This window comes from Brachyistius frenatus, unplaced genomic scaffold (genome assembly GCF_029030835.1).
Source record: "Brachyistius frenatus isolate BFR_SWC_R1_liver_20210118 unplaced genomic scaffold, ASM2903083v1 Contig_32, whole genome shotgun sequence".
Lineage (NCBI taxonomy): Eukaryota > Metazoa > Chordata > Actinopteri > Embiotocidae > Brachyistius > Brachyistius frenatus.
This window is the reverse complement of record NW_027210631.1, coordinates 3,910,001-3,936,218: the sequence shown is the minus strand read 5'-3', so window position 1 is coordinate 3,936,218 and position 26,218 is coordinate 3,910,001. Positions and strand designations below refer to the sequence as shown.

The following is a 26,218-nucleotide window of genomic DNA, read 5'->3' as shown; positions in this document are numbered from 1 at the left end:
AGAGACAGAAACAACCAATTTCTCCAAGATGTTTGGAACAACAGACCTGCCGGTGTACCTTGGAACATTTTGTAGGAAAAAAGTGCAGGAAGAGAACTGGTGCTGTTTTAAAGGCAGAGGTTCATGCTGTTGAAACTCAAGGTTTTTCTGGTTACTTCCACAGGCTGCATATAGAAGTCTGAACAATGAGGCCAACGTGGAAGTGCCATAAACTGCAATACCACTGAGTGCCACTAGGGTGTGACTCCAAAAAGCCTCCTGCTCTACAGACTCCCATTATACTTCTCTCATTAAATACAAAGTCAATAAATTTGTTCTACAAGTTATTATGGTGTTGTTAGTTAAAGTCACTTGTACTTATTGGTTTTCTGGTTTTCGATCTGAAAATAATCCTGTCATTAATTGGATATTAGGCCTCAAAAAGCTGTATGTTTGGGGGGGTGTCTGTTTGATGGACAGGTCTGTGGAACAGTCCGATTTCTGTATATAGGTGGGTGGGCATAGTTTCCTGAGGTTTCCAATCAGATCGAATCAGATCCGTTGCGTCTGACTTGTGTCACCTGCTAAAGTGATACATAAATATAAGCACTGAAGAATGTATGCATGCATAATGTGGTTATTCATACGTTTTATTTAAAAAAGGAAAAAAATGACAAGTAAATATATTTTATAATCATTGTTTTGCACCTCATGATGTTGATGCAGTTTAATTCTTCCCGCTCAGGGAGACTGAAAGCCGAGGGAAAGAGTGAGTGTGTCTGCAGTGACTGAGAGAAACAGAGTGCACTCCAGGCTCAGTAGAACTGGTTGAGTAACAGTAAAGCAGCAGTCTGGTACCTGCTTGAAAGTACTTTTTAAAAAACTTTTTTTTTTTTTCTTACTTATCCAACTGCTTCCAGCAAGTGTTCTCGCAGGAATTCTCCCTTTCTTATTCCAACTCTTAAATGTTCTTTTTTTAGATTTCCTTATTATGTATAACACTTACGGCTTTTTCCCCTCTCACATTTTTACTATTTTTCTCATCAAAGGGAGGGGCAGCTCCAGATGTAGACTCACACAGAGAGAGGACGGCTATTTCTAGTGTTCATCGTTAGCATGAGAGGAGAGACAGAGAGAGAGAGAGAGAGAGAGAGAGCTGTTTTGACAGTTGTGTAGGGGAGAACTACATACACACACACACACACACACACACACACACACACACACACACACACACACACACACACACACACACACACACACACACACACACACACACACACACACACACACACACACACACACAGCCAGGTCTCTGTAATCACTGTTTTGCCGAGTGCTGGTTATACCTTCCAGAGGAGTTCACGCCCCCTTGAACTGTTTTGGCTGACTTTGTGGTCCACTTCTGACAGTGAGAGAGGGAGGGAGCGATTGAGGGAAGGGGAGGGAGCAGAGCTGCTTGTGGGAGGAGAAGGAGGAGGGAGTGAACGGGAGGAAGGAGAAGCCCTCTCAGTTTCTGTGAGTCCTGCCTTCTGTAGGCGACAGAATGAGCGCAGTTGCTTTCCTCTCAGTCTGAGAGGCAACTGCTGGTTTTTTTTTAAATTTTATTATTCATTTTTTTTTCTTTCCTTCTCGTGCCAGACATCAGTAAGAGACACTTTCATCACATCTCTTTTTTTGGACCTCTCTCCCCACTCCTGTGTTATTATTTTTGTTGCCTGGGAAGTACCATGCCGGTAGTTGGCGTAGCTTCCAAGCTCAGGCAACCCTCGTCGGTGGGCGCCAAGCCGGTGCACACCGCTCTCCCCATCCCCAGTGCTGTCAGGGCGGCCACCTCGCAGGGCTACATGGCAAGACAGCACGAGCTCAGGGCGAGCGAGGCCGCCCCGGGGCTCTCCTGCCAGCTGTCCATCAAGTCTGAGTACCAGCGGGAGAGGACACCTGAAGGCAAGTCCAGAGGCGAGACGGAGGAGAGCAAGATCTGCAAGGTTAGTGGAGGTTGGACAGACTCTTGCTGTGTATCTGTTTGGTGCATCAGGTGGTGTAGTGACACTCCACAGGTGTCAGGGATGAAAGAGGACACAGTGTCAGACTTGCGAGACTCTCTTTCATGCTCTCGTAGCCTCTCTTGGTCTGAGCAGGTGTCTGTCTCGCTCTGAAGCTGAGTTCAAGCACACAGCGGTGAGTCATGCTGGTGGGATGATGTCGCTGGTTTTTGGTCATCAAATAAGAAGGGGAAACTGGATGAGTAATGTATCGCTGGCAGTGTATTACCTCAGCCTGCTGCCAATTTAGTCTGCACACACTTAACTAATCAGTGTCTGTGCATTAGTGGCAGAACAGAAGAGTTTAAAGGTCCAACTGTGTGCGTTAAAACATTTATTCAAGACTCCCTACCTGAGAATAAAAGGGTGCTTCCTGAGAAGCCCCAAAGATTAGTGGAACGCTATTCCCATCCCATGAAGGGTAATATTTCAGATAGATTACTAATGCTGGCTCCTCAATCCCACTTCACATTCCCAATGCCCCAACAGTGTCAAAATGTAGCAGAAGGTTTACTAGATGCACAGAGATCGCTGTTAAGTGATTCACCACGCTAAACTCAAGAGAAGGAGGGGGTAAGTCCGTCACGAGGAGGAAGGACTTTTCAAAACTCCCCGCCAAATACTTTCAGGAGCGCCTCAGCCCATCCCACATTAAGAGCTGTCCGAGAACAAACTGAAACTTTCCTGTTTAGCCAGTCAATCTCTCCTCCTCCTCCTGCTCCTCCTCCTCTTTTACTGTTGCAAGACTTCCTAATACAAAAAAAAAAAAAAAAAAAAAGACTCCCTAACCCTGATTCTTTTTTTGCGCTCTGATACTTCTGATACCGAACAAAGCTGCTGATTTTCCTCGTGACTGAGAGGAAACATGGGCAAGAGACATCAAAGCTGGGGTCAGTGCTCCCCAGCCTTTAAATCCTCCTGGCGTGTCTGTGACTGAGTCCAAAATCGCCTGCAGGGTGACTGTGAAGAGGGAGGGGGCTTCAATATTAACCTGCTGCTGAACTGGTAAATTCAGCTTGACTTTCAGCTTGTTAACACCACTGGGTTCTTACAAACCCCTGCTCTGTCCATTAAAAGGGACTGGTGGAGATTTGGTTTGGATTGGAGTTTGAAACTGATGGTGGACTTGTGTGAAGGTTTCTCCAGGTTTCACCGCACCTTCCCTTCCCAAATCTGCATGTTTCACTTGTTCCTTCTTTGTTTCATTCAGCACTCCATTAATGCAATGACGTGCACTGTGGCTTTGACCCTCGCCCATCGTATTGTTGGTGGTCTGCAGTGCTTCAGCCTCTTACGGACAGCGTTGCCTGAAACTTGCCATCAGTGCACCTTACCACAGTCCCCGTCTTTGGGAATCTTCTCGGCAGGCACAAATCTCTTGCCTGCCCCAGCCTGTCAGTGTGGGTAAGGAATGGATGGTATGGAGGGGGTAATTAGTCTGTCTAATTGTGTTGTGTAGTCCCTTAAGAGCTTTACTCAGAGGGGGGAAAGAAAAGGTAGAGAAGGTGGAGTAAACGCTGTCGTAACTCCTTGTTTAGTTTACGGTCCCATTATCAAGCAGGAACAAGTGTAGGTGCGTGTGTGCAATGCCTGACTGCATTGCTTGTTTGTGCACATGCAGCCCCCACTTCCATATATACAATAGTGCCAGCGTGTGTTGGCTTGTTTGCCCGATGTCAAACTCATCCTAATCTGGGTTGTGTTTCCCAAAGTTCGAACCACTTGCCTTTTTTTCTTTTTTTTCAGTTGCTTGTGGTGGAAAATTCCACCTGTCTGGTGAGTACAAAGTTGATCAAAAAGAGGATTTAACGCAAGACACATTACCTTTTTGTTATTCTATTGTGGCTGTCATGCAGAACAGCATCCAGTAACCATAAAACTGGAAGACCGAAGTTGCTTGATCTCTTAGATTATAAGCAGGAAGACTCATGGTATCTGTCAATACTCCTACTACTGCAGAATGATCGTAATGCATTAAAAAAAAAAAAGAAGAAGACTAAGCAGAGAGGAAGATGTGATTTTTTTTCTGGTGGTGTTTTCAGAAAACATCAGGCCCGATGTTGTTTTGAGGAAAGCCAAAGAGGAAGTCCGAGTCAATCTTCAGACACGCTCCTCTCGAACAAATCCAGTCTGCATCTCGGCCCGAAGCTGAAGGCTCTTTTCTCTGTTTGGGTTGGGAGGTTTAACATTTAACAGCTGTAGCCGTGGCTAGAAGAAGTGTCACTTCTTACTGAATGACTGCTGCACTCAGGCTCCATCTGCGGCAGGCTGAGCGCAGAACTGTTGCAGCTCGGCCCCTACTGGGGCGTCTAATGGTGTGTAAAGGGCACAATTAAGCTTCCCAGACAAGGTTAATTTTGGATGCCATTCAGTATCGGTTGCGGCTAATCTCAGCTGTATTAATTCAGTCTGTATTTATTGTGTGGTAGATAATCCCTTGCGGATCTCCTACACAAAAGACTACATCTAATTCGAGAGGAGTGTCCTCAAGCCGTGTCTGCAAGTCTGTGCACACTGTATTGTCCTTCACGGAGCAAATACATGAAGAAATCATGGGTTTTTGAACATGTTGTAATTTTGTTACTAAAAAGAAACGTTTTGCCTCGACTTTTGACTTCATTTTCTTCCTCAGACTAGTTAAAGTTTCATCTAAATAGTTGTATAATGGGTGTACAGCAGCTCTCAGATCTGAAGTTGGTCGTGCCGGAAGGTTTTTCACCATGAGCGACTTAACTAACAGCACATTGTAAGACCCCGAAAGACATTTTCCCCCAGTGCTTCCGACCAATGCTACACGTCATGTCCTAAAAGAGCCCAATGGCGCCACAAGATGAGCAAATGTGGCAGCGTATCACCTTTCTCAGTGTCGTACTTGTTCTCCCTGTGTTGCTATAAGTTCCCAAGTTAGCTTACAGAGCTAACGTTAACATTTCAGAGCTCACACAAACACGAGCAGGTGGTAGCTTAAGCCTTTGCCTGCACCTGCACTCCTCCGAGGCCCCTCGTCTTAATATGCCTCTGAATTTGGGCTGTCAAGGACTCCCATTTACCCTCCACGTCGGAGACGAGAACCAGGCGAGACGCTCGCTCTTCCCGTCGTACTCTCTGCTGACAGTTCACATCAGTCACCGCCTGTGGCTCTGCGGGATGACGGGCTAGAATGAAGAGTTTATGTGAGTCGACCGGGGCTTTAATGAAGTGTCAGCGTCGCTACCACTGATAGGAAATGATCTTGTGCATCAAGAGTTTTGGCAGCTGTCCAGGTCACACAGCCCAGAGATCTGGTGGGTATTTAAGAGTTGTTTTTGAGGTAGAACGGAAAATTGCTTCACTCTCTTTTATTAAATCTAGAAGAAATCATTTTGATTGGATTCATCCTGATTCATCCTTGAAGAATTGCGTGGGTGCTTAAGAGATTTATCTTAAGCTGTGTGTGTGTTCACACCTCTATTTAGTACTTACAACTTCATTTAAATTCAGTTACATTCGTTTAAGAGCCCAAACCATAACCAAGCCAGTGCAATGATACCTGAAGATCAAATGCACAAATGGGAATATTTGCAATACCGCAAGCGCCTACTGTAAACTTATTCTAAAGTTATCCTTCCCTGCTGTCAGTCTACCTGACGCGCTCTCTCTCTCGGAGTCACACTGAATATGGTGCATGTGCCTTTATCTCAGAAATACAGCTCATTGTATACACAAGCCGCGGCCGTTACAGGCTGCTCCTTTTGCCGACCTCTGATGTTAGTGAAATGTTATCCTGGAAAGTACACAAGAGTTTGCCGGTAGTGCAGACGAGTGCCAGACACACCGCCCACTTAACGAACAAAAAAACATCCTGTTGATTCTGTGTGTGTGTGTGTGTGTGTGTGTGTGTGTGTGTGTGTGTGTGTGTGTGTGTGTGTGTGTGTGTGTGTCGGGTGTATACACTTAGAACGCTGCAGAATAATCAGGGTCTGTTGTTGTATATTTTTCCTCTTTGGTGCATCTCCTGCTCTGTCCTGATAAACCTCCAGGCAGAAGCACGGGTGGGTTAAAAGTCAGAAAGTGAGGTGGAGTGCTCCAGGGGATAATGTCGGGGTCCAGTGAGTTTGAGTGAGTAGAATGTAAACAAACCTCCTTCTTCCTCTGGGTGGGCCCGGTGCCGTCTGTTTCTCTTGTCCTCCTCTTCTGTTTTGCACCGTTCTCTTTCTCCTCTTCTTCATTTTATTTTCTACTCATGTCTGAAAGGTTTTCACCCTCCAGTGGCTTTATTAGGGTGCACACAAAATGAAACCACTGCCATCAAGCCACTCATTATGCACTTCTTTTAATGTCTCACCAGTTTATGTGATGATTTATATAAAACATTGCAGGAAATTACTAATTTGCAGCACAAAGGCATTTTACACTCACACTGTTCCCACCGGTTTCTTATATTCATATTCATGAGAACAAAATGTACTTAATACTGCATTCACAATCAGTCATAATCAGCATTTATATTCATGAGCTCCATTACTGGGGTATTTGCTTGTGTTATGACCCAGCATTTAGAATGACGTAAAAGAAGGAAACTAGTGGCACATTAGATCATTTGTCTACAAGTGATCTGAACACTGGTTGGCCCCAATTTCAGGATTTAATAGCCGTGCACTGGTCTGAACACGTTTGGATTCGTGGTTCTGTCCGGGATGTCAGTGGTCAAAGCGTTTTCTCCCTCAGCTCTCGCTCGTCCCCCTCGAGTGACTCTGACACTGCTGAAACAACAGAGAGACACAGAGGGAGCGAGAGGGGGCCGACTTGTTCCAGCAGAGGGAGGGAGGTGAGGTGAGAACGGCCGTAGGGGGCGTCTGAACGTGTCCCAGTCATGGGTGGTCTGACGGCGAGTCGAGTGTGCCGATATCCATATCTGGAAAGAGAAGTTGTGAGGGAGGTGTGAATGCTAACGAGCGGGATGAGCAGCGCTGCTATATATGCACTTCTTCCAGCCAACGAGGTCAGGGAGGGATTCCTTAAAACTCGGTCTGGTGAGACTCAAGTGCTTTTTAGGTTTTATTTGATTCTAAGATGCATTTTTTTTTACAAAGAAACCACAACTTTTTACACTTTAGTATAAAATTCCGTGTGAGATGGCATTAAAATTGCCTCGGTTAAAACCACTTACATGCTTAACAACAGGACGCAGCCCTGAAAGAACAAACCCTGTTATGCAGTAGTTTGTCCCTTCAGCTGCAGCAGCATTGCAATTTGAAGGTCAACAAGTCTGTAGTCTGTTCAGCCAATCAGAAATAATGTATTAACAGGGGAGTGCACCGCAGGTCGTTACTTCAGATCCAAGTTGGAAACATGGCAGTGAGTTTTGGTCTAACACATGATTTTGAACCATAAGATTATCAAATTAGATGTAGAAATGTAGAAAAAAATAAAAAATCAGATTATATTAACATATGGCACAGCTGAATAACTACCGCTGGTGTGATTCACTCACATTTTTTACATTAGTCCACTTCTGCAACATTCCCCCCACACTGTTGAGATTACTTAATGACCCCTGGGTCGAAATTGGGGAAATATTTGAGACAATATTATGCCTTTCAGTGCGCTTTCTCCCTTCTCTCTCTCTCTCTCTCTCTCTCTGTGCTTTTTGTCTTGCACACAGTATTTCATTGCCTTCCGTGCCGCTGGGAGTCTGCCGTTGGCCGCCGTGTTTAAATCTTGGAGTGAGAACACACAGAGCGGCTGGTGTTTACAGTACAGCCACACCGGTTAAAAATACCCTCCCCTGGAAGTACAGTCACAATGTTCAGGCTGAAAAATAAGACTCGCTGCAAAACAAGCTCAAGTTCATAATTGCGAAACATTTTACAGGAAATTCATGCACAGTTTCATGAAGGCTGAAGTGTTATTCCTGTTTACTGCAGGTATGAATCAGCAAAAAAAAAAAAAAAAAAAGCTGGGTTTTTTTTTGTTTTTTTTAAAGGGACCTCCCTTTTCTAATTGTTTAATTTGTTTAAAGAAGATGAAACAATTTCACATTCTGACTTCATGTTACCCTACAATTGCATTTGACGCTACAAAGTAAGAGATGTTAGAAATTCCCTCCCTTGCTCAAATATATAATTCATATAATTCAATAAATTGCAGAGATTAAAGCAAACAGCCTCCCCTGGCCTGTTTTTGTCTCATCACTTTTTGAGCTTTCTCAGATGTTTTTTACTCTGCTTTGTGTGCGAAGCATCATGGCACTGATTGGATGCAGGAAAAAGTGTATGCATGTCTAAAGTTATACCCTGCTCTCATGCAGAGGCTGGTATGGCACTAGCATTATGCACACAAACACACATCTGCGCATACACACTCACCCGAGGCCCTCTGCTAGTTCAAAGATACCGGCTCGCTAAGTGATCCAAGAGAGGGACGGTTCACTTGTTTGTTGTTTATTGTCATAAAAGAAGAAAGGCGAACACAAAGAAGCATGCATTACAGAAATGTCCTACATGTGTTTTATATAGGACATGCATCTGATACTGTTAGTCTTTCTATTCATTTCTTGGACTCAATCTCTAAACACATGCTGCCACAAACTGTCACTGAATAGTTGTCTAAATACTGCAGAAGTGTTCCTCCATCCTCGAGGAATTTGTGTGTTGTGACTTTGTTGTCAGATGCGGCGACAAATAATTCATCTGGTAAGTGGCTGCTCATGTTGAAGTGTGAATGCAGGATGATAAAACAGAAAAATCTCTGGTTTATCACTGTATAAAAACACACACAGAAATGTACAAGATTAGACCAGATGTATATGAGATAGTAAATAATATTAGATAGTGAAGTGGGGATGGGCAGCCATATGGACAAAGGGGGAGAACTGTCCTGAGGCCCAAGACCCTGAGGGGCCCTGAACGTCCTTTTCCTCTTTAATTGCAAATTGATTTAGCAATTTGAATCTATCAAATACCATATGAAGACAATGAATAGGAATTTGTTGAGAGCCTTGAGGCGGGAGTTGCCTTAAAGGAATTGTTCAAAATATAACTATCTGGACAACTAAAATCACAAATTGTTCTTTTAATTTTGGGGATTTTGCCTGGGTTACAGGAGAACTCTGCCAACTGTAGTCAAGTTGCATTGTGGGTAATGTTGGGATCAGGTTATGACAAGGGAGAAAAGTGTATGTAAAAGAACACTGTATCTCTTCACTGCTTTATTCATTTGAATTTAAAGATGCTGACATGTTTGTAGGTGTGCATTGTTTAATTGGTAGGATACTCTCATGATTTTCTCATGTTTCCAGTCTTTATGCAAAAGCCAAGCTAACCGGCTTCCTACCGAAAACTTCCTGCAAAAATGATTCTTCAAAGACCCTAAACTAATGTTTCAAAAAGTGATTTTCAGGCATTTATGACCTGAGTTTTGTCTGACAATAGAGTTTCTTAATCACCCTCAGTCTCCACACATGATGTCCATAGGTTGAGGTTTACTGTAAGTGAGTAGAGAGATGTACACATCCACACAAAAACACACACACACAGGATGTTTTGAGTGTGTGGCAGTGGCCGATCACCTCTACCTCCACCTCAGATTTCCATTTGTCTCTCTTCAGCTGTCTGTCTGTCTCTGCTCTGTTTTCTTTAGCACACTCTCCTTTCCTTCCTTTTATTCTCCTTCAATCCCTCCTTTTCACATCCTCCCAGCAATTCTGTTTTCCACCCCGTCTCCTGTCACTGTCTTTCTGCTTCATTCCCATTCCCAGCATTCCTCTCGGAGTCCTTTTTTTTTCTGTCTGTCCTGACTGGAGCCTTTCTCTTATTCCAACCTCTTCAACTCACTTACTGGTATTTTCCTTTGACCTTTAAACCCTTCCCTTTCTATGTGTGGTGTCCTTTTTTTTCCGCCTATCCTTTCCCCATCATCTTTTCCTCCACCTTTCTCTCTCAGTCTCTCTCATTTCTCTGTCTGTCTTTTCCTCTGTGATATTTTGTAATGGGAAAAGCAGCAGGAGAGAGTTAACACACCTGGCCCAGTTCTGTCTCTCCAGCTGTCACAGATAACCTTTCCTCTGTTGAATGAAGAGGTCACTCTTCTCTTCTCTTCTCTTCTCTTCTCTTCTCTTCTCTTCTCTTCTCTTCTCTTCTCTTCTCTTCTCTTCTCTTCTCTTCTCTTCTCTTCTCTTCTCTTCTCTTCTCTTCTTTCTCTTCTCTTCTCTTCTCTCTCTTCTCTTCTCTTCTCTTCTCTTCTCTTCTCTTCTCTTCTTCTTCTATCACTATCTTCACTGTATCTCCACAGCGTGTCAAACCATGACTCAGGCAGCTGCAAGAAGGAAATATTTGGTGGGAAAAAAAACATTCGACCAAGCATGGACAGGGAGCAAACATGCTAACACATCCCATAACACATGCTAACGAGGGCCAGCGCTCCGTGTGTTGTTGTATTTCAGGCATGCACGGTACGGTGAATGATTGCTGATGTTGAGTCGAGCGCTGGTCTCTGTGGTATTGACTCATTGCTCACACAGCAGTGGCGGTAGATCACGATCAACAGGAATACAAGGATTCCTGGCACTTCCGAGACATCTAGAGGGAAGAGGGGAGTAACCATGACTCTACAGTTATACAGTTTACTTTTACACATGCTTTCAGGCTTAATATACTGCGGTAACAATACTCTGACTGTCAAATACGTCATAATAAAGTGCTTTAAAGTGTGCGCTTTAAAGTAGTAATGTTTAGTTCTTCTGTTTAAAATACTTTTTTTTTTCCCTTTCAGGAGAATAATGGAAGACAGTTATGTTCAAATGTTTGCATGTTCGACTGCCACCCCACGTGGGAAAAACCAGACAGGAGAAAAACATGTGGGCCGACTCTGTCCCCAGTTGTTCCTCCTTAAAGATACTGCGGTGGCAGTTTGTAGCTCCCAGGTGTGAATGTTTGCAGTAGTATGACGGTGAAGCAGAAAGATGCAGAAAAAGAGCATCAATCTAACGTCCTTGAGTTGCGTTTAAGGGCTCCGTGTTTTTGATAAATAAATAGAAAACGCAAACCAACCAAGAGACGCAGACGGCTGGATGAAAAACTCGCTCTGGTGGGATATGGGTGGTGGTTTGCTTCCAGTGCCCTCCCTTGGCACGAGCTTTTACAGGGCGCTTTAACAGAGCGAGCACACATGTTTTTTTGGAGCGGTTAGCCCTCACATTTAGACTCATCATTACCCACAACCAGCATCTATGTTCTCATTATTTTTCCGGTTTTTTTTTTTCAATCCAGACATGTCGGTTTTTCTTATTTTCTGCATTTGTGTCTGTGGAAGCTTTATGTAAGAGCCAATAAAATGCCAAATGGAAATCATTACTGTGTCTCATATATTTCTGTATGTTCACTTGGAGCAGCGTTGCCCAGTGAGTGGCATTTTGTGCACCTTTTATTCAAATGCGTTTGACATGGGTGGCACCAGTCGGATCAAACCTCTAATCCCATGTTTCAGCGCTAATTTTTACTATGTGAATTCCCATGTTGACATTATATGAGCTTTTCTTTGTCTGAATTTGAAATATGGTTATCGTGTAACCTGAGAAACTGTACTTCTGATATAAGACAAGCTGTCAGTTGGCCTTTCTGGTTTCACCCTGGCAGTGTTGGTGTGATACGCTGATGCACACAGCTCTTCAGGATTTACAGTTGCGGAAAAGATAATGCAAGGTGAGGCAGCCACAGGGATCATAATGCAGTCATGAAGTCATCGGCTGCCTCAGTGGTGCGTGACACCTCTAACCTCTGGCCGGTTCGTAGAGCACCGTGGCAGGATTTCATGTGTCCGTGGCCTTTTGGTAGCAGTAAATGGAGTGTAAAAGTGCATGCTGCAACTGGAGCCTTGCGGGTGCATGTCTATGTCTATGTCTGTGTGCCTGTGTCAATAAAAATGAAATGAAATGAGGTCTTTTACAGTAATATAAATTATAAAGCAGTTTTTTAGTAGTGGTGGTTGAGTTTTTTAATGTTGCTCTCACAGCAAGAGGAATCTGGACTCAGTCTCTGGCCCTAGTTCTTTATGGATGTGGTTTGTGTGTTCACACTGTATTCGTGTGTTGTCTCAGGCTGGGGACTGAATTTTGATACTTTTATGGCGCTGAAAAAATTGCTTTGCTATTATCTAATATCAACAAATGGTTTGTCATTTGGTACCAAATTCTGACACCTATATGCACACTAAAAAGGTTTTGTTTTAAAACGCATAACTTTTGCTCCGTTTATGGTGGAGTAAATCTCCTCGGCATCAGTGAGCCACAGCATTTACTATATGTCGTCTCTATTTTGGAGACTTAGATAGAATCATTTAGTTTCAACTTATAGGTTTCCACTTATTTCACTCTTTTCAAACACATTTTTGGCCCCACACCTGTCTGCAGTAACGTGAGGCTTCTCTGTTGCTGCGTTCAAATGCACTTCATAGTTACAACATGGGAAGTTGTGGCTAACAATTTAGCAAGCTAACAGCTGGATAATGTAATGCAGGAAATGCAAAGGCACAGAGGGAAAAGATGAGACTTTTCGGAAGATAAACATTTTCCTCAGATGTCGGCTATTATCTAAATTATGAAAAGAAAGTACAAAAGAAAAATGTACTTCCATGGCTTCTGCCATTTCTGTAAACATCAGCAAACACATCACAACTCATGATCTCTGGGATTTTAGAAAATGTTGAGTTCTGACGTGAATACCATAAGAGGGAGCCGTCAATATGGACTCTTCTCACGTACACGGCAAATATGACCCCGTTTGAACGCAGCATGTGTGCAGAGCCAAAGCTAGCATCTACTGATTGCATGCGAGGCGTTAAGGGAACATTGGTCAATTTTAGCACCTGCTTATTGTAGCTACAGAACACCACTTGGGATGGACTGTCCCCCTTTAAACTGCATGAAAACTAAAGATTTGTACCATAATGTGTATTTCAATTTTCTTTTTCTTATAATGGATTTGATATAATCGGTTCTGAACATATATTGCTCAGGAACCTGTATTCAAATCAAGGTATCAATACCAGTACAGGTTTTCAACATTTTCAAACGATACCCTGTTTCAGTTGTCTCACACACTCTATAGACATTTAGTCTAAGTGTACTAGAGAGACTGAGCCATAGGTAGGATTATACATCCCACTTTATGGTAATCCACTGTAATCTGTTTTACAAACAGACCGACCACCGCCGAGAAAAAATAGGTCAGGAAAATGAATGAGTGATGGTTTTTCGGTGCACACCATTATAATATTGGTTTGTGTTTTGGAAAGCTAAGTCTTAATGTACCACATCCATCCCGCAGTGCCTGACTATACGTCACTGTCAGGGTTGTTCTATTGCCTTTCTGCTGGCCTCTTCCGCTGGGCTGCAGGTGAGCCATCAAAGTATGAAGCACCTCCCCAATATAAAAGAATTATTTCCAACTCAACATCACTTCACCCTAACTGCCTCCGCCATTCCGCTGTATTATGTTTGCCCATAAAGTGTGTTAACTCTGCCATTAATGAGTGTTAAACATGACCTACCAGCCCTTGACGCCGTCATGGGAAGCTGATTCCCAGCCTCCCTTTTCACTTTCTCTTTCCTCTCTCCACTGGCCTCCCCACACGGTCAACAAAGCTCTGCTGTTTGGATCAGAGTGCGTTTTCTCACAGGATAAGTCTCCTGACACACATTGGAGTTTGGTTTTATTTACTGGCTGCTGTTGTTACTCCCACCTGAAAGCTCATACGAGCTTTTAACAACCTTGGGTTTTTTTGTTGATGCATCCTCTGAGGCTTTTTTAGAACTTTGCTCATTTCCTCTTCCAACCCAGAGGTCTCGATTGTTGTCACTTAAATAAGCAATGCGTTTATTGAGTTGCATCTGCAATGAGGACAGTCGTGATGCCAAAGCTTATGACCAATGGCGGTCTGTTCATCTGTGGTCTTTTCCCTCTCCCAAACAGGGAACCTTTTTCATATTCCTGATGAATAGCACTCATTTTGTTGCTCATATCTTTCAACATAATCTTCTGAATGGGTAATTGCCCTTCCCCCCATGGTAGAGCGATAAATAGGGAATCTTTGTGTCAAGACTGGAAGGTCATTGCGTCAACACAGAAAATCATAGGTTGAGGGTTTGGGTCGGTTTGCACTGGTCCAGAAACTTTGAGCAAATGAGCAAACATTTTCCTTCAAAATCCCTTAATAATGAAGAAGGGCTGGAGAGATTCCTACTTTTAAAACTGAAGAGACTCATTACTGGAATCGTCATGAGAGGACAAGAGGTTTCATGTAGCAGCTACCAAGGTTCATATGCTGGCAATGCCAATAGTTAGGTCGACCAAAAGTCAAAGTCAGCCCATTTGGAGATAAAAGACCAGAGAAAGAGTATTGCTTCTTTCCAAGGCAGATGCCTACAAGGGATACGCAGAGTCTTGCCTATCCAAAGTACAACAAAGCCAAACAATGTTCAAGATTTGTCATCATAATATTGCTTTATTGCATCTGTAAATGTGTGGTTTGGAGACCTGGAACCGCTGGCTGACTGCATCAACAGCCTTTCTTGTTTAAGTAGCCTTTTGGGACCATTTTATGCTTTCATTTAAGAGTCAAACATAGAAAGATGAGAAATTGTAGCATGCACTGAAAGTTACTGGGAAAAATTTGCACCAGGGACATTGTTACTGTGTTCAGTTCCTTAAACGTCAACTCTACTGCAGTGACAAATGCCTCATTTATTATAAATGATGCACTCATGCATTGAAAAACAAACAATGTCAACAAACCATGTTAATGCTTGCAATGTTAGGTTTGAATGGTGAGTGGATGATCATTTAAGACGGAAGTGCTTGTAAAAAAAAAATGCATACACGATAACAGCCAGGGAAAGAGATCAGAAAAATGATTTAGTCAGTCGAGAGGATATGATTCATGTGGAGAGGCTAATTTAAGGTATTTCCCAAAAGGATGAGTCACGTACAACCCGGTAGTGTGACTGTGGTGCCATGACTTGAGAGGGAAAGTCATTCCACCCTTGAGGAACCAGGAAGTACAAGGGTTGGAATCATTCGGGCAGAAGGAGGACAACCTCTCAGAGAACAGAGAGCAAAACTGCCGATAGTGGCAGCACTGTTTGTTTTATTATGTAGTATACATTCAAAGAAGATGTGGATGTTAGGAGTGGGACGGACTTTCAGTGCTGCTGGATTGGAAGCAGATGCAGGCACCTCATTCAGGTTTAAAACCTTAATCTTTCTCTGCATCTGGCTCCTGATTTTTTGGCCTTGTGGAGGGAACAGCTGAAGGTAAGATATACCTAGAGGGCGGGGGTTTAGGATGTCAGGGGAAGGAAATTGCGAGGGTGGGAAGGAAATGTGTGAGCCTGAAGGGAGTGAGAAATAGTAGCGGTTGTGTCAGGGACACTGCCTTGCGCCATGATTTAAGGAACTAAATATTACTCTGCAGGTTCCAGTTGGCGTCGAGCCATAAGTTTTGAAAGAGCGTGAGAGCAGAAGGAGAAGAAGGAGAGGAAGTGGATTGAGGGTGGAGGTCTAAAACTATATGCCAGGTGGATCTTATGGGATTGGGAGGTGGCTTTTGTGTGTGCCAGGTGTCTCACATCGAGGATACCCAAGATAGATGCATTATGTGCCAAAAAAATCGAACAAAATTAAAGTTCAACACAATTTTCCAAAAGGGACATATGACGTTGTTGTGACCCTTCTCAGGAAACATATTAAAGGATCCACTGACTTGGGAACATATTCTTTTTTGACCAACATTGTACCCACTCCCTGCCAATCAGTCTATGCATCTAGCCACACAGAGTGAAATGCACAGGAGCGTCTGGATCAGTGTGAGTAACTTTATGAAAGTATGGAGACCAGAAAATATTGCCCCCTTCTTCCCCTGCTGTTGTCAGATCGGGGTTGGCTGATATTAATTTCTGTGAACTTGAGAGGGGCCATTAGTCAAGAGGAGGCTTGAGTTACAACATTTAGGGGGCAAGGATCCTCTGGCACAAGCCGCAGTGTATATACAGTATGTGTTATACAATAGGTCCGACCACAGCGAGGAGAGGGAGAGAGGAAGAAGCCGTCGGGCAGACAGTATTAGAAGTGTGGGAAAGATGAAATGTCGTTGTCAGCCAATCCTCCCTGCAGGCTGGCAGATGCTGTATGGTCATGGCCCGCTTCCAGACTTTCGCCAGCTTAGAATGTAAACATTTCTCACTTACTGTTATCCAAGTGTGGTATTATGCATGTTAATGTATCTGTTTGGGTTATCACTAGGAGAGAGACTATATTTCCAGCAGACCTGAACTAAATCTGAAGTAAATGAGGGTCAATCCTTTGTGCTGACTGTTGAGTTCTCCCTGCCATTACTGCGCTGCATCCCATATGTGTTGAATGAGCAGGAGGAAGAAGTGCTGGTCTCAGAGGGCCCTCTAGCTGTCTGCTGGTCCATCCAATACAGAGTTTCCCCAGCACACACACCAGAGAGAGTGAGAGATACGGCAATGTCCTCTCCCCGATCCAACAAACCCCTACGCGATGACTGATAACTTAATGAGCGGTTGCACTCCCACCCGGCAGTCACTTCCTCTCTCCCTCTCAAAATCAAGGTTGCTGAAATCCTCAAAGAACTGCGGGTGTTCATCACGATTGACTCGGTTGATTCTTCCCGACGAACTGGAAGACAGGCTCCACAGAAAGGTTCAGGGCTGAATTTTACAGGATGTCTGTTGCTTTGACCTGACCCCAACAGAAATGTTGAGGTAGGATGGGAAAGCCTAGGGTTAGGGTTAGACTTTAACCAATCGGCATTGACCACCATACACCGTATGTTATATGCCAAAACTCTGCCGTCACCATTGTTGGAGTACTTTAACGTCATCACACTTAGCCACCCCACAGGTCCCCGATTGGTCCGCTCTTTAAAGTTTAACGCAAACAGGGTTTCCTGACTATAATCACAGGAAAGACTGAAGATGTGAGTAATAGTTTGAATATAAAGATTAATACTAGAGGATGGTAATGTAGTGTTATACTCAATGGAAGATGATTCATAGAAGAAACAAGTGGCACCCCATTTCCTAGTGAAATGTTTTTCCTTGTAGATCTAATCATAGGTCCCTTCATGGGTATTAAGCACCAGCACTGTTTGTATTGCTCTGCAGAAGGTTTCATCAGCTTGTAAAGCTGTAAACCGTCTCCATTTGTCTCGTTACTCTTTCAGTGAGGTCTCAATATGCATGGAGCAAACACACAACATTAGTTTAAAACTTTCCCTCAAGGAAGTTCCACCTTGTGGTCGCTACAGTTTTTCTTCCTTTTAAAATATCTTGGGAGGAACTTGGACTGCAGCTTTTCCCTTTATATACTCTATGCTACCAATTACCGTAGATGTATACAGTCCATGTGCTGTACATTTGCATGTGTGTGAAATTAAAGGATGTCTTTTGTTGTATGTATTAGCTTGTGTGCATGTGAGTGTGTGAAAGAGAGGCAGGAATGTGTGTGTGTGTGTGTGTGTGTGTGTGTGTGTGTGTGTGTGTGTGTGTGTGTGTGTGTGTGTGTGTGTGTGTGTGTGTGTGTGTGTGTGTGTGTGTGTGTGTGTGTGTGTGTGTGTGTGTGTGTGTGAGCCTCGTGTTCCCAGGTCTCTGTTCCAGAGTAGCACTTGGCGCTGAAGGCCCGGGCTGTAACACTTTAACAGCGGAGTTGTTTACTCTTTATACCGGCCCACTTCACCCCCATTCTGGGAGGGTTCCTCTGCCTTTGGCATGGCAGCATGTAGACATTTTTACAGCTTAGTTTGCTCAACACCAACTTGATAACGGCTTTTTATTGCCTACTGGTTTAAGTGTGTGTGTGTGTGTGTGTGTGTGTGTGTGTGTGTGTGTGTGTGTGTGTGTGTGTGTGTGTGTGTGTGTGTGTGTTTTTATTATAACTGCAGGTTATGCAATCAAACTTTAATAAAGCCAGTGCAGGAAAATACTTGATCACAGCACTTTGCTTCTTCCGTAAACTCTATAGGTTGGTGAAAATGTGTACACAATGTGTATGTATGTGATGTCGCTATGGTTACACTTCCTTCACAGTGTTGCCTGTGGGTGCTGCTCCAGATTAGCTATTTTTTGCCACAAGGTTACATTTTTGTGTGAGAAAATCATCAATAAAGAAGACTTTGATTTCAGATCTGAAGTCAGTAGTTGTGCACCAGCCGGCTAATGTCCAGTAAGCTAGTCATTATTGCAAAATAAGCTGTGCCTATGCAAGTTGAAACCCCAGTGGTCATGATATAATGACCAGCTTGCTGTATATTAGCCCACTTATATACAGTAACTGCTGCAAACAACCCCACAAAGTCTTTACTGGAACCACAGTGACTGTTCAAAAGACTGAGCACACACATTCCAGGGGATTTGGAGATTATCCCATTTCATATCTGACATTTTCACAGATGTGGCAGTGAAAATGTCAAAGACAGCACCTTGCAGCAAGCCTGGGTGGCCCCTTGCAGGAACGGGACCCCTGAACATTTGCAGTGACTTTCACAGGGAATTTGGGAGCTTTATCTAGACAGCCAACCCGTGACAGTTTGCCCAGAAGGTATTACCACATGCTTTGTATTAATATCACAGCTGCAAACCGCCATGTAGGCCTCACCAACACTACAATTACTCTGCTCCAGCCTGTGAAGGGGGGGGGGGGGGGGGGGCGGCTACAATATGATGATTAAAGGTGATCAGCACTTGCCAGGATGTTGACATTTTCAATATTTGGCTGAAGGCTTGGCGTCGCAGGCACACGTGGACTTTTCATCTTGTGAAGGTTCCAAATGGAGCGCCGGGAGTATGACGCAAGTCTGTGACGGGAGGAAAAAACAGATCATTATGATAGTGTTTGTGCGCATGTGTGTGTGTTTTGTATTTACAACCACAGTATGTTAGGACATCAAACCGAAGCGTTGGTCTTCGGTCCTTTTCAGTCTTACTGTGAAGGACGATACAGTAATAAAATCACTACTTGGTTTGCATGGAAGTGACATTTTGTCATCTTTGTCGTGTTTTAGCGACGTTAGTCAAATGCATCGGATTAGTGTTAAAAACAGGGATATAAGGGATATCAGGTGTGGCTTCAGCTGAATAAAACTGCGCACTCATACTGACATTTTCCGTTTGTCTTGACTTGAAACAGCATGGAAAGTATTTACAACAGCTTTTAGTCTGTTGTGCGTTAGCATTAGTTGCAGTTGTCACCATCCCGAGCCAAGGTGCTGCGAGGAAAGAGGGACACTTCAGCCTAAACGAGTCATTTTTTGAGCAGACAGTCGGTGTATCGAGAGGTGGAGGGGGAACATTAGAAGGGAATTATGGGTACATTTTCCACCGCTGTCCTCAGACCTGCCAAGTCCGAAACACCGAGCTGAGACAGCAGCCAGCTTACTTAGTGGCTGCACTCTGTCTGTCCTCAGCGTTAGACACTTCAGCTAATGTTTTGGGCCGGAGCATTAGCCGCACTGGGTGGAAGTATGTTTGCCTTGGAAGTGGCGGCTGAGCCGGTGAGCACTGCCATCCATGTCAAGTGGTGCACCGTGTAATAGCGTCCCGGGCAAACTTGGACGCCTAACGTGAGGAATTACATCTGCGGTTGTTTCAACACGAGCCTGAAGTGGTCGGCCCAGAGGCAGTATCGCATCCAGAGGTCAGTAGGGGTGTAATTAGGGGAAATCTGTTTAAATATTTTAACATATTTATTGATGCTCTGTGACATGTGGAATTATGCCCCTCTTGCATCAGGACTGCACAGGCTTCCCAGTAAGTTCTCTTTAGCGGCGAGCCTCCCATCTGTCCTCACTGGAAAAATCGCATGAAGGCTCCGTCAGCAAAGCTGACTGTTCGCACGTTTTCCTGCATCGATAAGTCACGCTCACCCCATGAGGCAGTAAGGAGTTGGCGTTTTTTCCTCTTTTGTTCACTGGCAGCCTCCTCTTTTGCTTTTTAAACTTTGAGATTTTTACTGTGAAAACACAGATTTCTTTCCTTCTGTCTCCGCTGGTCCTTCCCCTCCACCTTCAGTTTCCACCACACAACCATCATCACACACACACACACACTTTCCACCGCTCGTCCCTGCATTCAGTCGCTTTGAGAAAGAGGCGGTCCAGAGGTCACAGAAGGCACTTGGGTTTCAATCTGGGGAAATCTGACTATAAGAAAGTCCCCATTACTGCCCTTAAGCAAGGCACTGGGCCTTTAAAGTCCTCTGCTGTTGGCGGCTGATGAAGACCAGACATGAAAGTGTGAAACATTGTGAGTATGAAGTAAAGCACTGTGTGCATGCTAAGTCAGCCTTCGCTGGACAAATAAAAACTTGATTTAAGTCCAATCTTTTTCACGACCCGCTGCAAACACATCAAACCCCAAGAGGCGCTTTATGGTGCAACATACTTTTGTTGTAAATCAAAAAAAAAAAAAAAAATCAAAAGCTCCATCTTTTTCACCAAAGATTATTGAATTCATGTCTCACGCCAGACACCAAAAAAACACAGAACTATTCGAACGTCTGGAACGCAGAACGCTCAGAGGATCGTAAAAAAACCTCTGAGGTGGTCGCCGGCTCTGTGCACCAACAGTTGATGGGGGTTTTTCTTCCACCGGTCAGCTGCCGGGTGCCTCGGACCCCTGCGAACAGCCTCGTAAACACTGCACATGTTATCTGGATGTTATCTCTCCTCCTGCGACCGCCTGCGGCTGATCCCTCGTCCTGCGTGCGCTCCACTTATTTAGAGGAGCTTCTGTTTTGTGTCCTGTTGCCTTCCACTCTGAGACAGAAGCTGGGAATGTTTCAGCCAGTCGCTCATAATTGCAACGTTGGAGAAAAATAGACGCCCGTAAGACTCTCTTTTACCAACTCCACCTCCGGGAACATCGGCTTGCTCGACATTTTCTTTTAGCACTATGAACTTGTAATAAATAATGCTGTTTGGCCTTTACGAGTGTTGATGTGAGATTTGAGGAAAGTTAGGGTGGAGAAAGTTTCCCACTTGGAAACTCCTTTCTAAGAATTTCCAACATTCTGATGTCACGGACAAGACATGGTGAGTTTAATAAGGCAGATACATGAAGCATTAGCAGCGCTCAGTTCGTTCAGCTAAACACAGAAGTGAAGCTGTAAGCGTGTGCCAGATATGTTGACGTGCTGAAAGACTGAGCGAGGGATAATCAGAGAGAGATGAAGGGGTCGTCCGCTCAGGATTGGCTTCATGGCCTCCCACTCAACATGTGTTGTAAACACACCAGATCAACGTGTAGGTGTTGTTGAAATCCTTGTTTTTCTTTTTCTCTTTTTTTCCCCCTGCCATTTACTCCAGAGACAGGTTGTGGGTGGACTTCAGGAGGAAAACTCTTGACATGTTTGTTGAGAGATGATAGAATTTAGTTGTAAAACACCGCTGAGTTGTAAAACAGCGCTTCCTAAAATGGTTACTTTGAATGCACCGCTGTAAACTCATCTTCCTCCTCCACAGGGGCCGATGAAACTACTCAAACAAGCGTCAGATGGGGAGCGCGTGGACACCGTGATGTTAACAGCACAAAAGTTGAAATTTCGAGCTTCTGCAATTGCAACATTTTCTCTATTCCGACGTTCTTATTTTACTTGAATCTCTCACGGTGAGGTCTCCTGTAAAAATCAGGGTGAACCATCACACTACGTACGAATCTTGATGGCGAAGAAATGCAACCCGAACACATCAGAACAGAAGCTACATGCCGCAGTTATTTAATTTTAATGATATACTTTGCTGGTCGGCCGATGCACCACTATGGTTTCCACTGAAGTATCTCTACAACTGTTAATGTAGAGGATGTAGAGGGTGACTCCTTCTTCAGTGACCTCCTGACTTTTCCTCTGTCATCACCAGCAGGTCACAGTCTTCAACAAATCTGGCACCGTCGTGAGGATGACATTTGTACCTTTGAGTACCATGAGTACCAAATACCATGAAAAGGACTGCCATGACGTTTGGTACATGCATTTATGCTCTTGTCAGGATGTATCCTGTTGATCCTCTGACTTTTCAATTAACACCAAACTCCTCCGGAAGTGATCACATTCCTACTTTTTGAAGCTTTGCTATGTGTTTTGTGGTATTTTGCAAGTGTAAGAATGCCTAACTGAAAGATAAGATGATGACTGTGGTAATACCGGCTAAACATCAGTATGTTGTCTTTATGAGCACGTTGGCATGTTAATGTTTAATTCAAAGCACCATTTTAACTTTAGAGTGTTGAGAGATGAATTTCTTCACACGTCCTTATTGCCAATGAGGGTGGAGATCATGTTTGTTTGTATCGTCAAGACGCACAAATATTCTGAATACCTAAAAGACTAAAATGTTCAGGGTCAGTTTTCAGGTTAGTTTAGAAAAGGTGGCACCTCAAAGGACTTTGCCATCAAAGCCAGAGGCGCATTTCAAAGACTTGAAAATAGTTTCATAGCAGCATAATGAACAGCAACCGTGATGATTAACGTTGGGGCTCATATCATAAAGCCTGAGGCGCATATTCAGATGTTCTGTGACTTTGCGGACGGTTCAAGAATGTAGAGGGAGTTTTTGACCGGCCTGTAGTGGAATAAGATGAGGGGCATTGATTTGTGTCATTTTAATTGGAATGTTTCAGGAAGACATCTTGGCATGCGTGATGAAACGTCACTGATGTGGGGAGACTGCGCAGAGCGAAGCGACCTCTGTTTGATAGCCTTTTCCAAGTTTTTCCCCGAGTCGTTGGATCTGTTTCAGACTGTATGCACGCATTTCATTAAGCAGTGAGGAAATGCAGACCGCAGCTCTCCCTCACATTTCTTGATGGATTGTGCTTTTAGGGAGGGTGCAGTGGGGCTCATTTAGATGCGGTCATAATTGTTTCAGTGGTCAGTTTTTATAGTGGGAATGTAGGAGAGGACTTTGATTGCCAGTTAGCAGTTATTTTGCATGGAGAGAACTCAACTTTTAACTTGGCTCTCCGACTACAACTGATCCCCTTCACAGTTCAGTTCAGTTCTCAACGAGGGACATTAGTTTGCAGATATGATTTAATAAAAGCCCGTAATAAAAAAAAATCTCAATAAAAACATCGAACAAATCACAAAATGCCACACAAACATTTGATAATAGGAACAGATGGAGAGTAAATAGCTTGTTATAGTGCAATGCAGAACACAATACTCGCCCATGCATGGCATTAAGTTAATATGCACACACAATACCGTATGATTTTACATGCAAATTAGGCAATCAAACTTCAACAAGGAAAATACTTTTACTGTTGAGTGCATGCATTATATTATATTATATCACATTAACAGACCTGCTCCCATTAAACGGTACTTCTGGTTTATTACAACATGGAGCTAATGTTTATAGTTTTGGCCGTTGTTCCTGTGAATAACAGCTACATTGTATTCACCAAGTTGATAGAAATGAGAACATTGCAACATTGCTAAATGGATGGAGTCTAATGGGGAAAGAAACACAGTCAGATGATGAGACTGGTGGGAACTGAAAAGAAAGGAGCCGTAAACTGTTACACAAACAAATCTGTTATATCCATCACAGTTTACAGTCTGACACACAGGTAGTATTTTTGACCTGCAATGCTAGCTGTAGCCAGTCACCGGCCACTTTCAGTTGTACCTTCAAGTAAAGTATAGTTTGACTTCTTTAAAACCTGTTTGTCCCATATTAGCAGATATCAGCAGCTGCTTCGTGGCCTTGTAAATTCACTTTGTAAATAGATAAGGTCCGAACACGCTCTACTGGAGAATGATTCTAGTCGTTGGGCATCCGAATGTGCATAGACCTCGGGTTAATCTCCTAACTATTGGAGCAGCAGCCTTTAACCAATCAGCACTGACCACCAGAAACCAACGACCCCCCCCCCCCCCCCCCCCATGTGAGCTGGGTGCAACGGCGGCCTGGTAAATGATCATTGCAGACTTTTTGACCACTTTGCCACAACTGTTCTTCGTTGCTTCATCTAGCTCTACCTCTGTCGCTACCGTTGGCTCTAACTTGGACTCTAACTTTGCCTTCTCCACTGGTCCCTGATTGGTCCACTCTTCAGAGTGGCTGGGCGATCCTTCGTGCTATCAGGGTTTCCAGACTATGAGCACAGTGATAACTAAAGCTGTGAGCAACAGGTGGGCGGAGCCAGGTTACCTACCATGAGTACAGTGTTATTGTAGTTGGTAGATATGATAGCTCAAAGTACAAAAATAGGCTCTAAGTTTGAATAAAGCAGCATCATTATAAAGGGAAAGAAAAGATTCTTCAACCACGAAACAGAACTGGTGTGATGGAAGAACGTTTGAAAAAATGATGATAAGTTTGATTCTCTGTAACTGAAAAATAACCTTGACGAGCGAATGGGAACACAGGTCAGTGATATTTGCTTGATTTATGTGTCTTTCCTCTTGTTTTTCTCCCTGATCATTTTCATGCTGCAACTAGTTTTGTTGTCTGCACATTTCGTCATAATTGTTTAAGCTTTGATAGTTAGTGGACAAATCCAACTAGTTGTGCAAGATACTCTCAAAGTCTCAAGCTTCCCTCTGGCCAGCGTCACCGTGGCAACAAAACACTCCCTAAAACTGTCTGGCTGAGGCATAAAACTGTATAATTAAACTCATTTTTCCCCTCTTCTCAATATCTGGCTGTTTGGTGGTTTGATATTTGCACATGCTCATGGGATTCTCGAGCTCAGCATTTCATCACGATAATAGCAGCTTATTTTGTTCGAAGTTACTGTGTGGCTGGTGAAGTCTGCTGGTTAATGTAGTGTTGTCATGTTTTTCTTTCTGTGAAATTACACTCTCGTCTCTCCTATCTTCCTCCTCCGGTCGCTCTAATGAAAAAGAAAATACTTTTATGCTTCTCTCTGCTTAGTTTTTATTACTTTGGCTCTTTCTTTTCTATTACTTTACTGAGCAGTTGCACCCTGAGACGGATTTCTCTGCCTTACTTTTAGTTTTTCTTCTAATGCAACCTAGTATTATAGGTTGACTCACTTTAAGGATGCTAATTTTTCTTGGGCAATCGTGCCTGCCTTTAGAGGAACTACTGGTGTAAACCTCTTTTTATGCATTTACGTTGCATTTTTAAAGGCAAACAGCACACATTTCCTGCATCTGGGCCAAATTAGTGCTTTGTAAAGCAAAATGTTTAAACTAATTGCTTATCAGACTTTTCATTGTCAAGTTGGAGAAACAATTCGTCCTTATTCCAGACAAGCACTTAAAGATGGCCACAGTGATGTTTTTTTTTTTTTTTTTCTGAAACCAAGCTGCACCGCCCCAGAGTCTCCTACGTCACTGCACAGTACAACTTTCTGGGTCGCTGCTGCTGATTGTGCTGCTCCATCATCCTGTGAAAAGGAGCGTGACTCTCGCTGCCTTCATCTGCTACCAACACCACTGAACAATAAAGATATGCTGGCAACATAAAGCCAGTTGTGTTTGTGTGTGTTAGCGTATCAGTCAGTATCTAAACTTTATCGTGCGTGTATGTGTGTCTGGGAGCTGGTAGATTCGCTTCAGTGACTTTCCTCTGGCGATACAGGAGCTCAACTCGGCTTTGATGTTGCGAAGTGGAGGCCCGTCCTAGCAGGAAGCGACAGGAATAACTTGACTGTCAGGAGGACCTTGTCTGGCCTGCAGAGCTCTGTCTGCACCCCCAAAGAACGCAAACACGACTAACGCTGAGCAATGTTTTCGAGCATCTTTTTCAAGTCAAATCTGACTGAAAGATAACTTTATAAATCACTTTTTTTGTAGAAGGGAAGAAAGGAAGTCAAAAGAAAAGTAAACTGCTGTTACTCCACAACAGAACGTAGTTAGTGGTACAAAGGTCGGGGTTTGTATTTGGAGTTTGTTTAGAAGGTTTGTGAAACACACTTTTTTGTTTAATGAATGTTTCCGAGTATTTTCATTTTCATTCCACACTTTTTAGAAAAGAGATAAAAGTCTGAATGTTATGTAGAAGCTGAAAAAGGAAAAGCTTGAAAGCCTAAAAGAAAACCAAGAAAATGGTCTCATTTGTAGTTAGTGTGTGTGTGTGTGTGTGTGTGTGTGTGCGTGCGCGGTGCGGTGTCACTGAGGATCTTTCCTCTGGAGCTGCAGTCTGAGCACGACTTGTTCTGGCAGACA

General features: G+C 43.6%; 1 protein-coding gene across 4 annotated transcripts in view; it reads left to right on the top strand.

The window, feature by feature from the left end:
* Positions 1-1,530: 1,530 nt before the first annotated feature.
* The window catches only part of nav3 (neuron navigator 3), a 212,302-nt gene continuing 187,614 nt past the window's right edge, over positions 1,531-26,218 (top strand). For 3 of the 4 annotated variants that reach the window (XM_069700178.1, XM_069700177.1, XM_069700175.1), the window contains exon 1: positions 1,531-1,967. In XM_069700178.1, coding sequence (XP_069556279.1) covers positions 1,710-1,967 — 258 coding nt within the window. In that variant the 5' untranslated portion in view covers positions 1,531-1,709. The remainder of the gene's footprint in view (positions 1,968-26,218) is intronic. The other variant, XM_069700179.1, reaches the window with a different exon arrangement.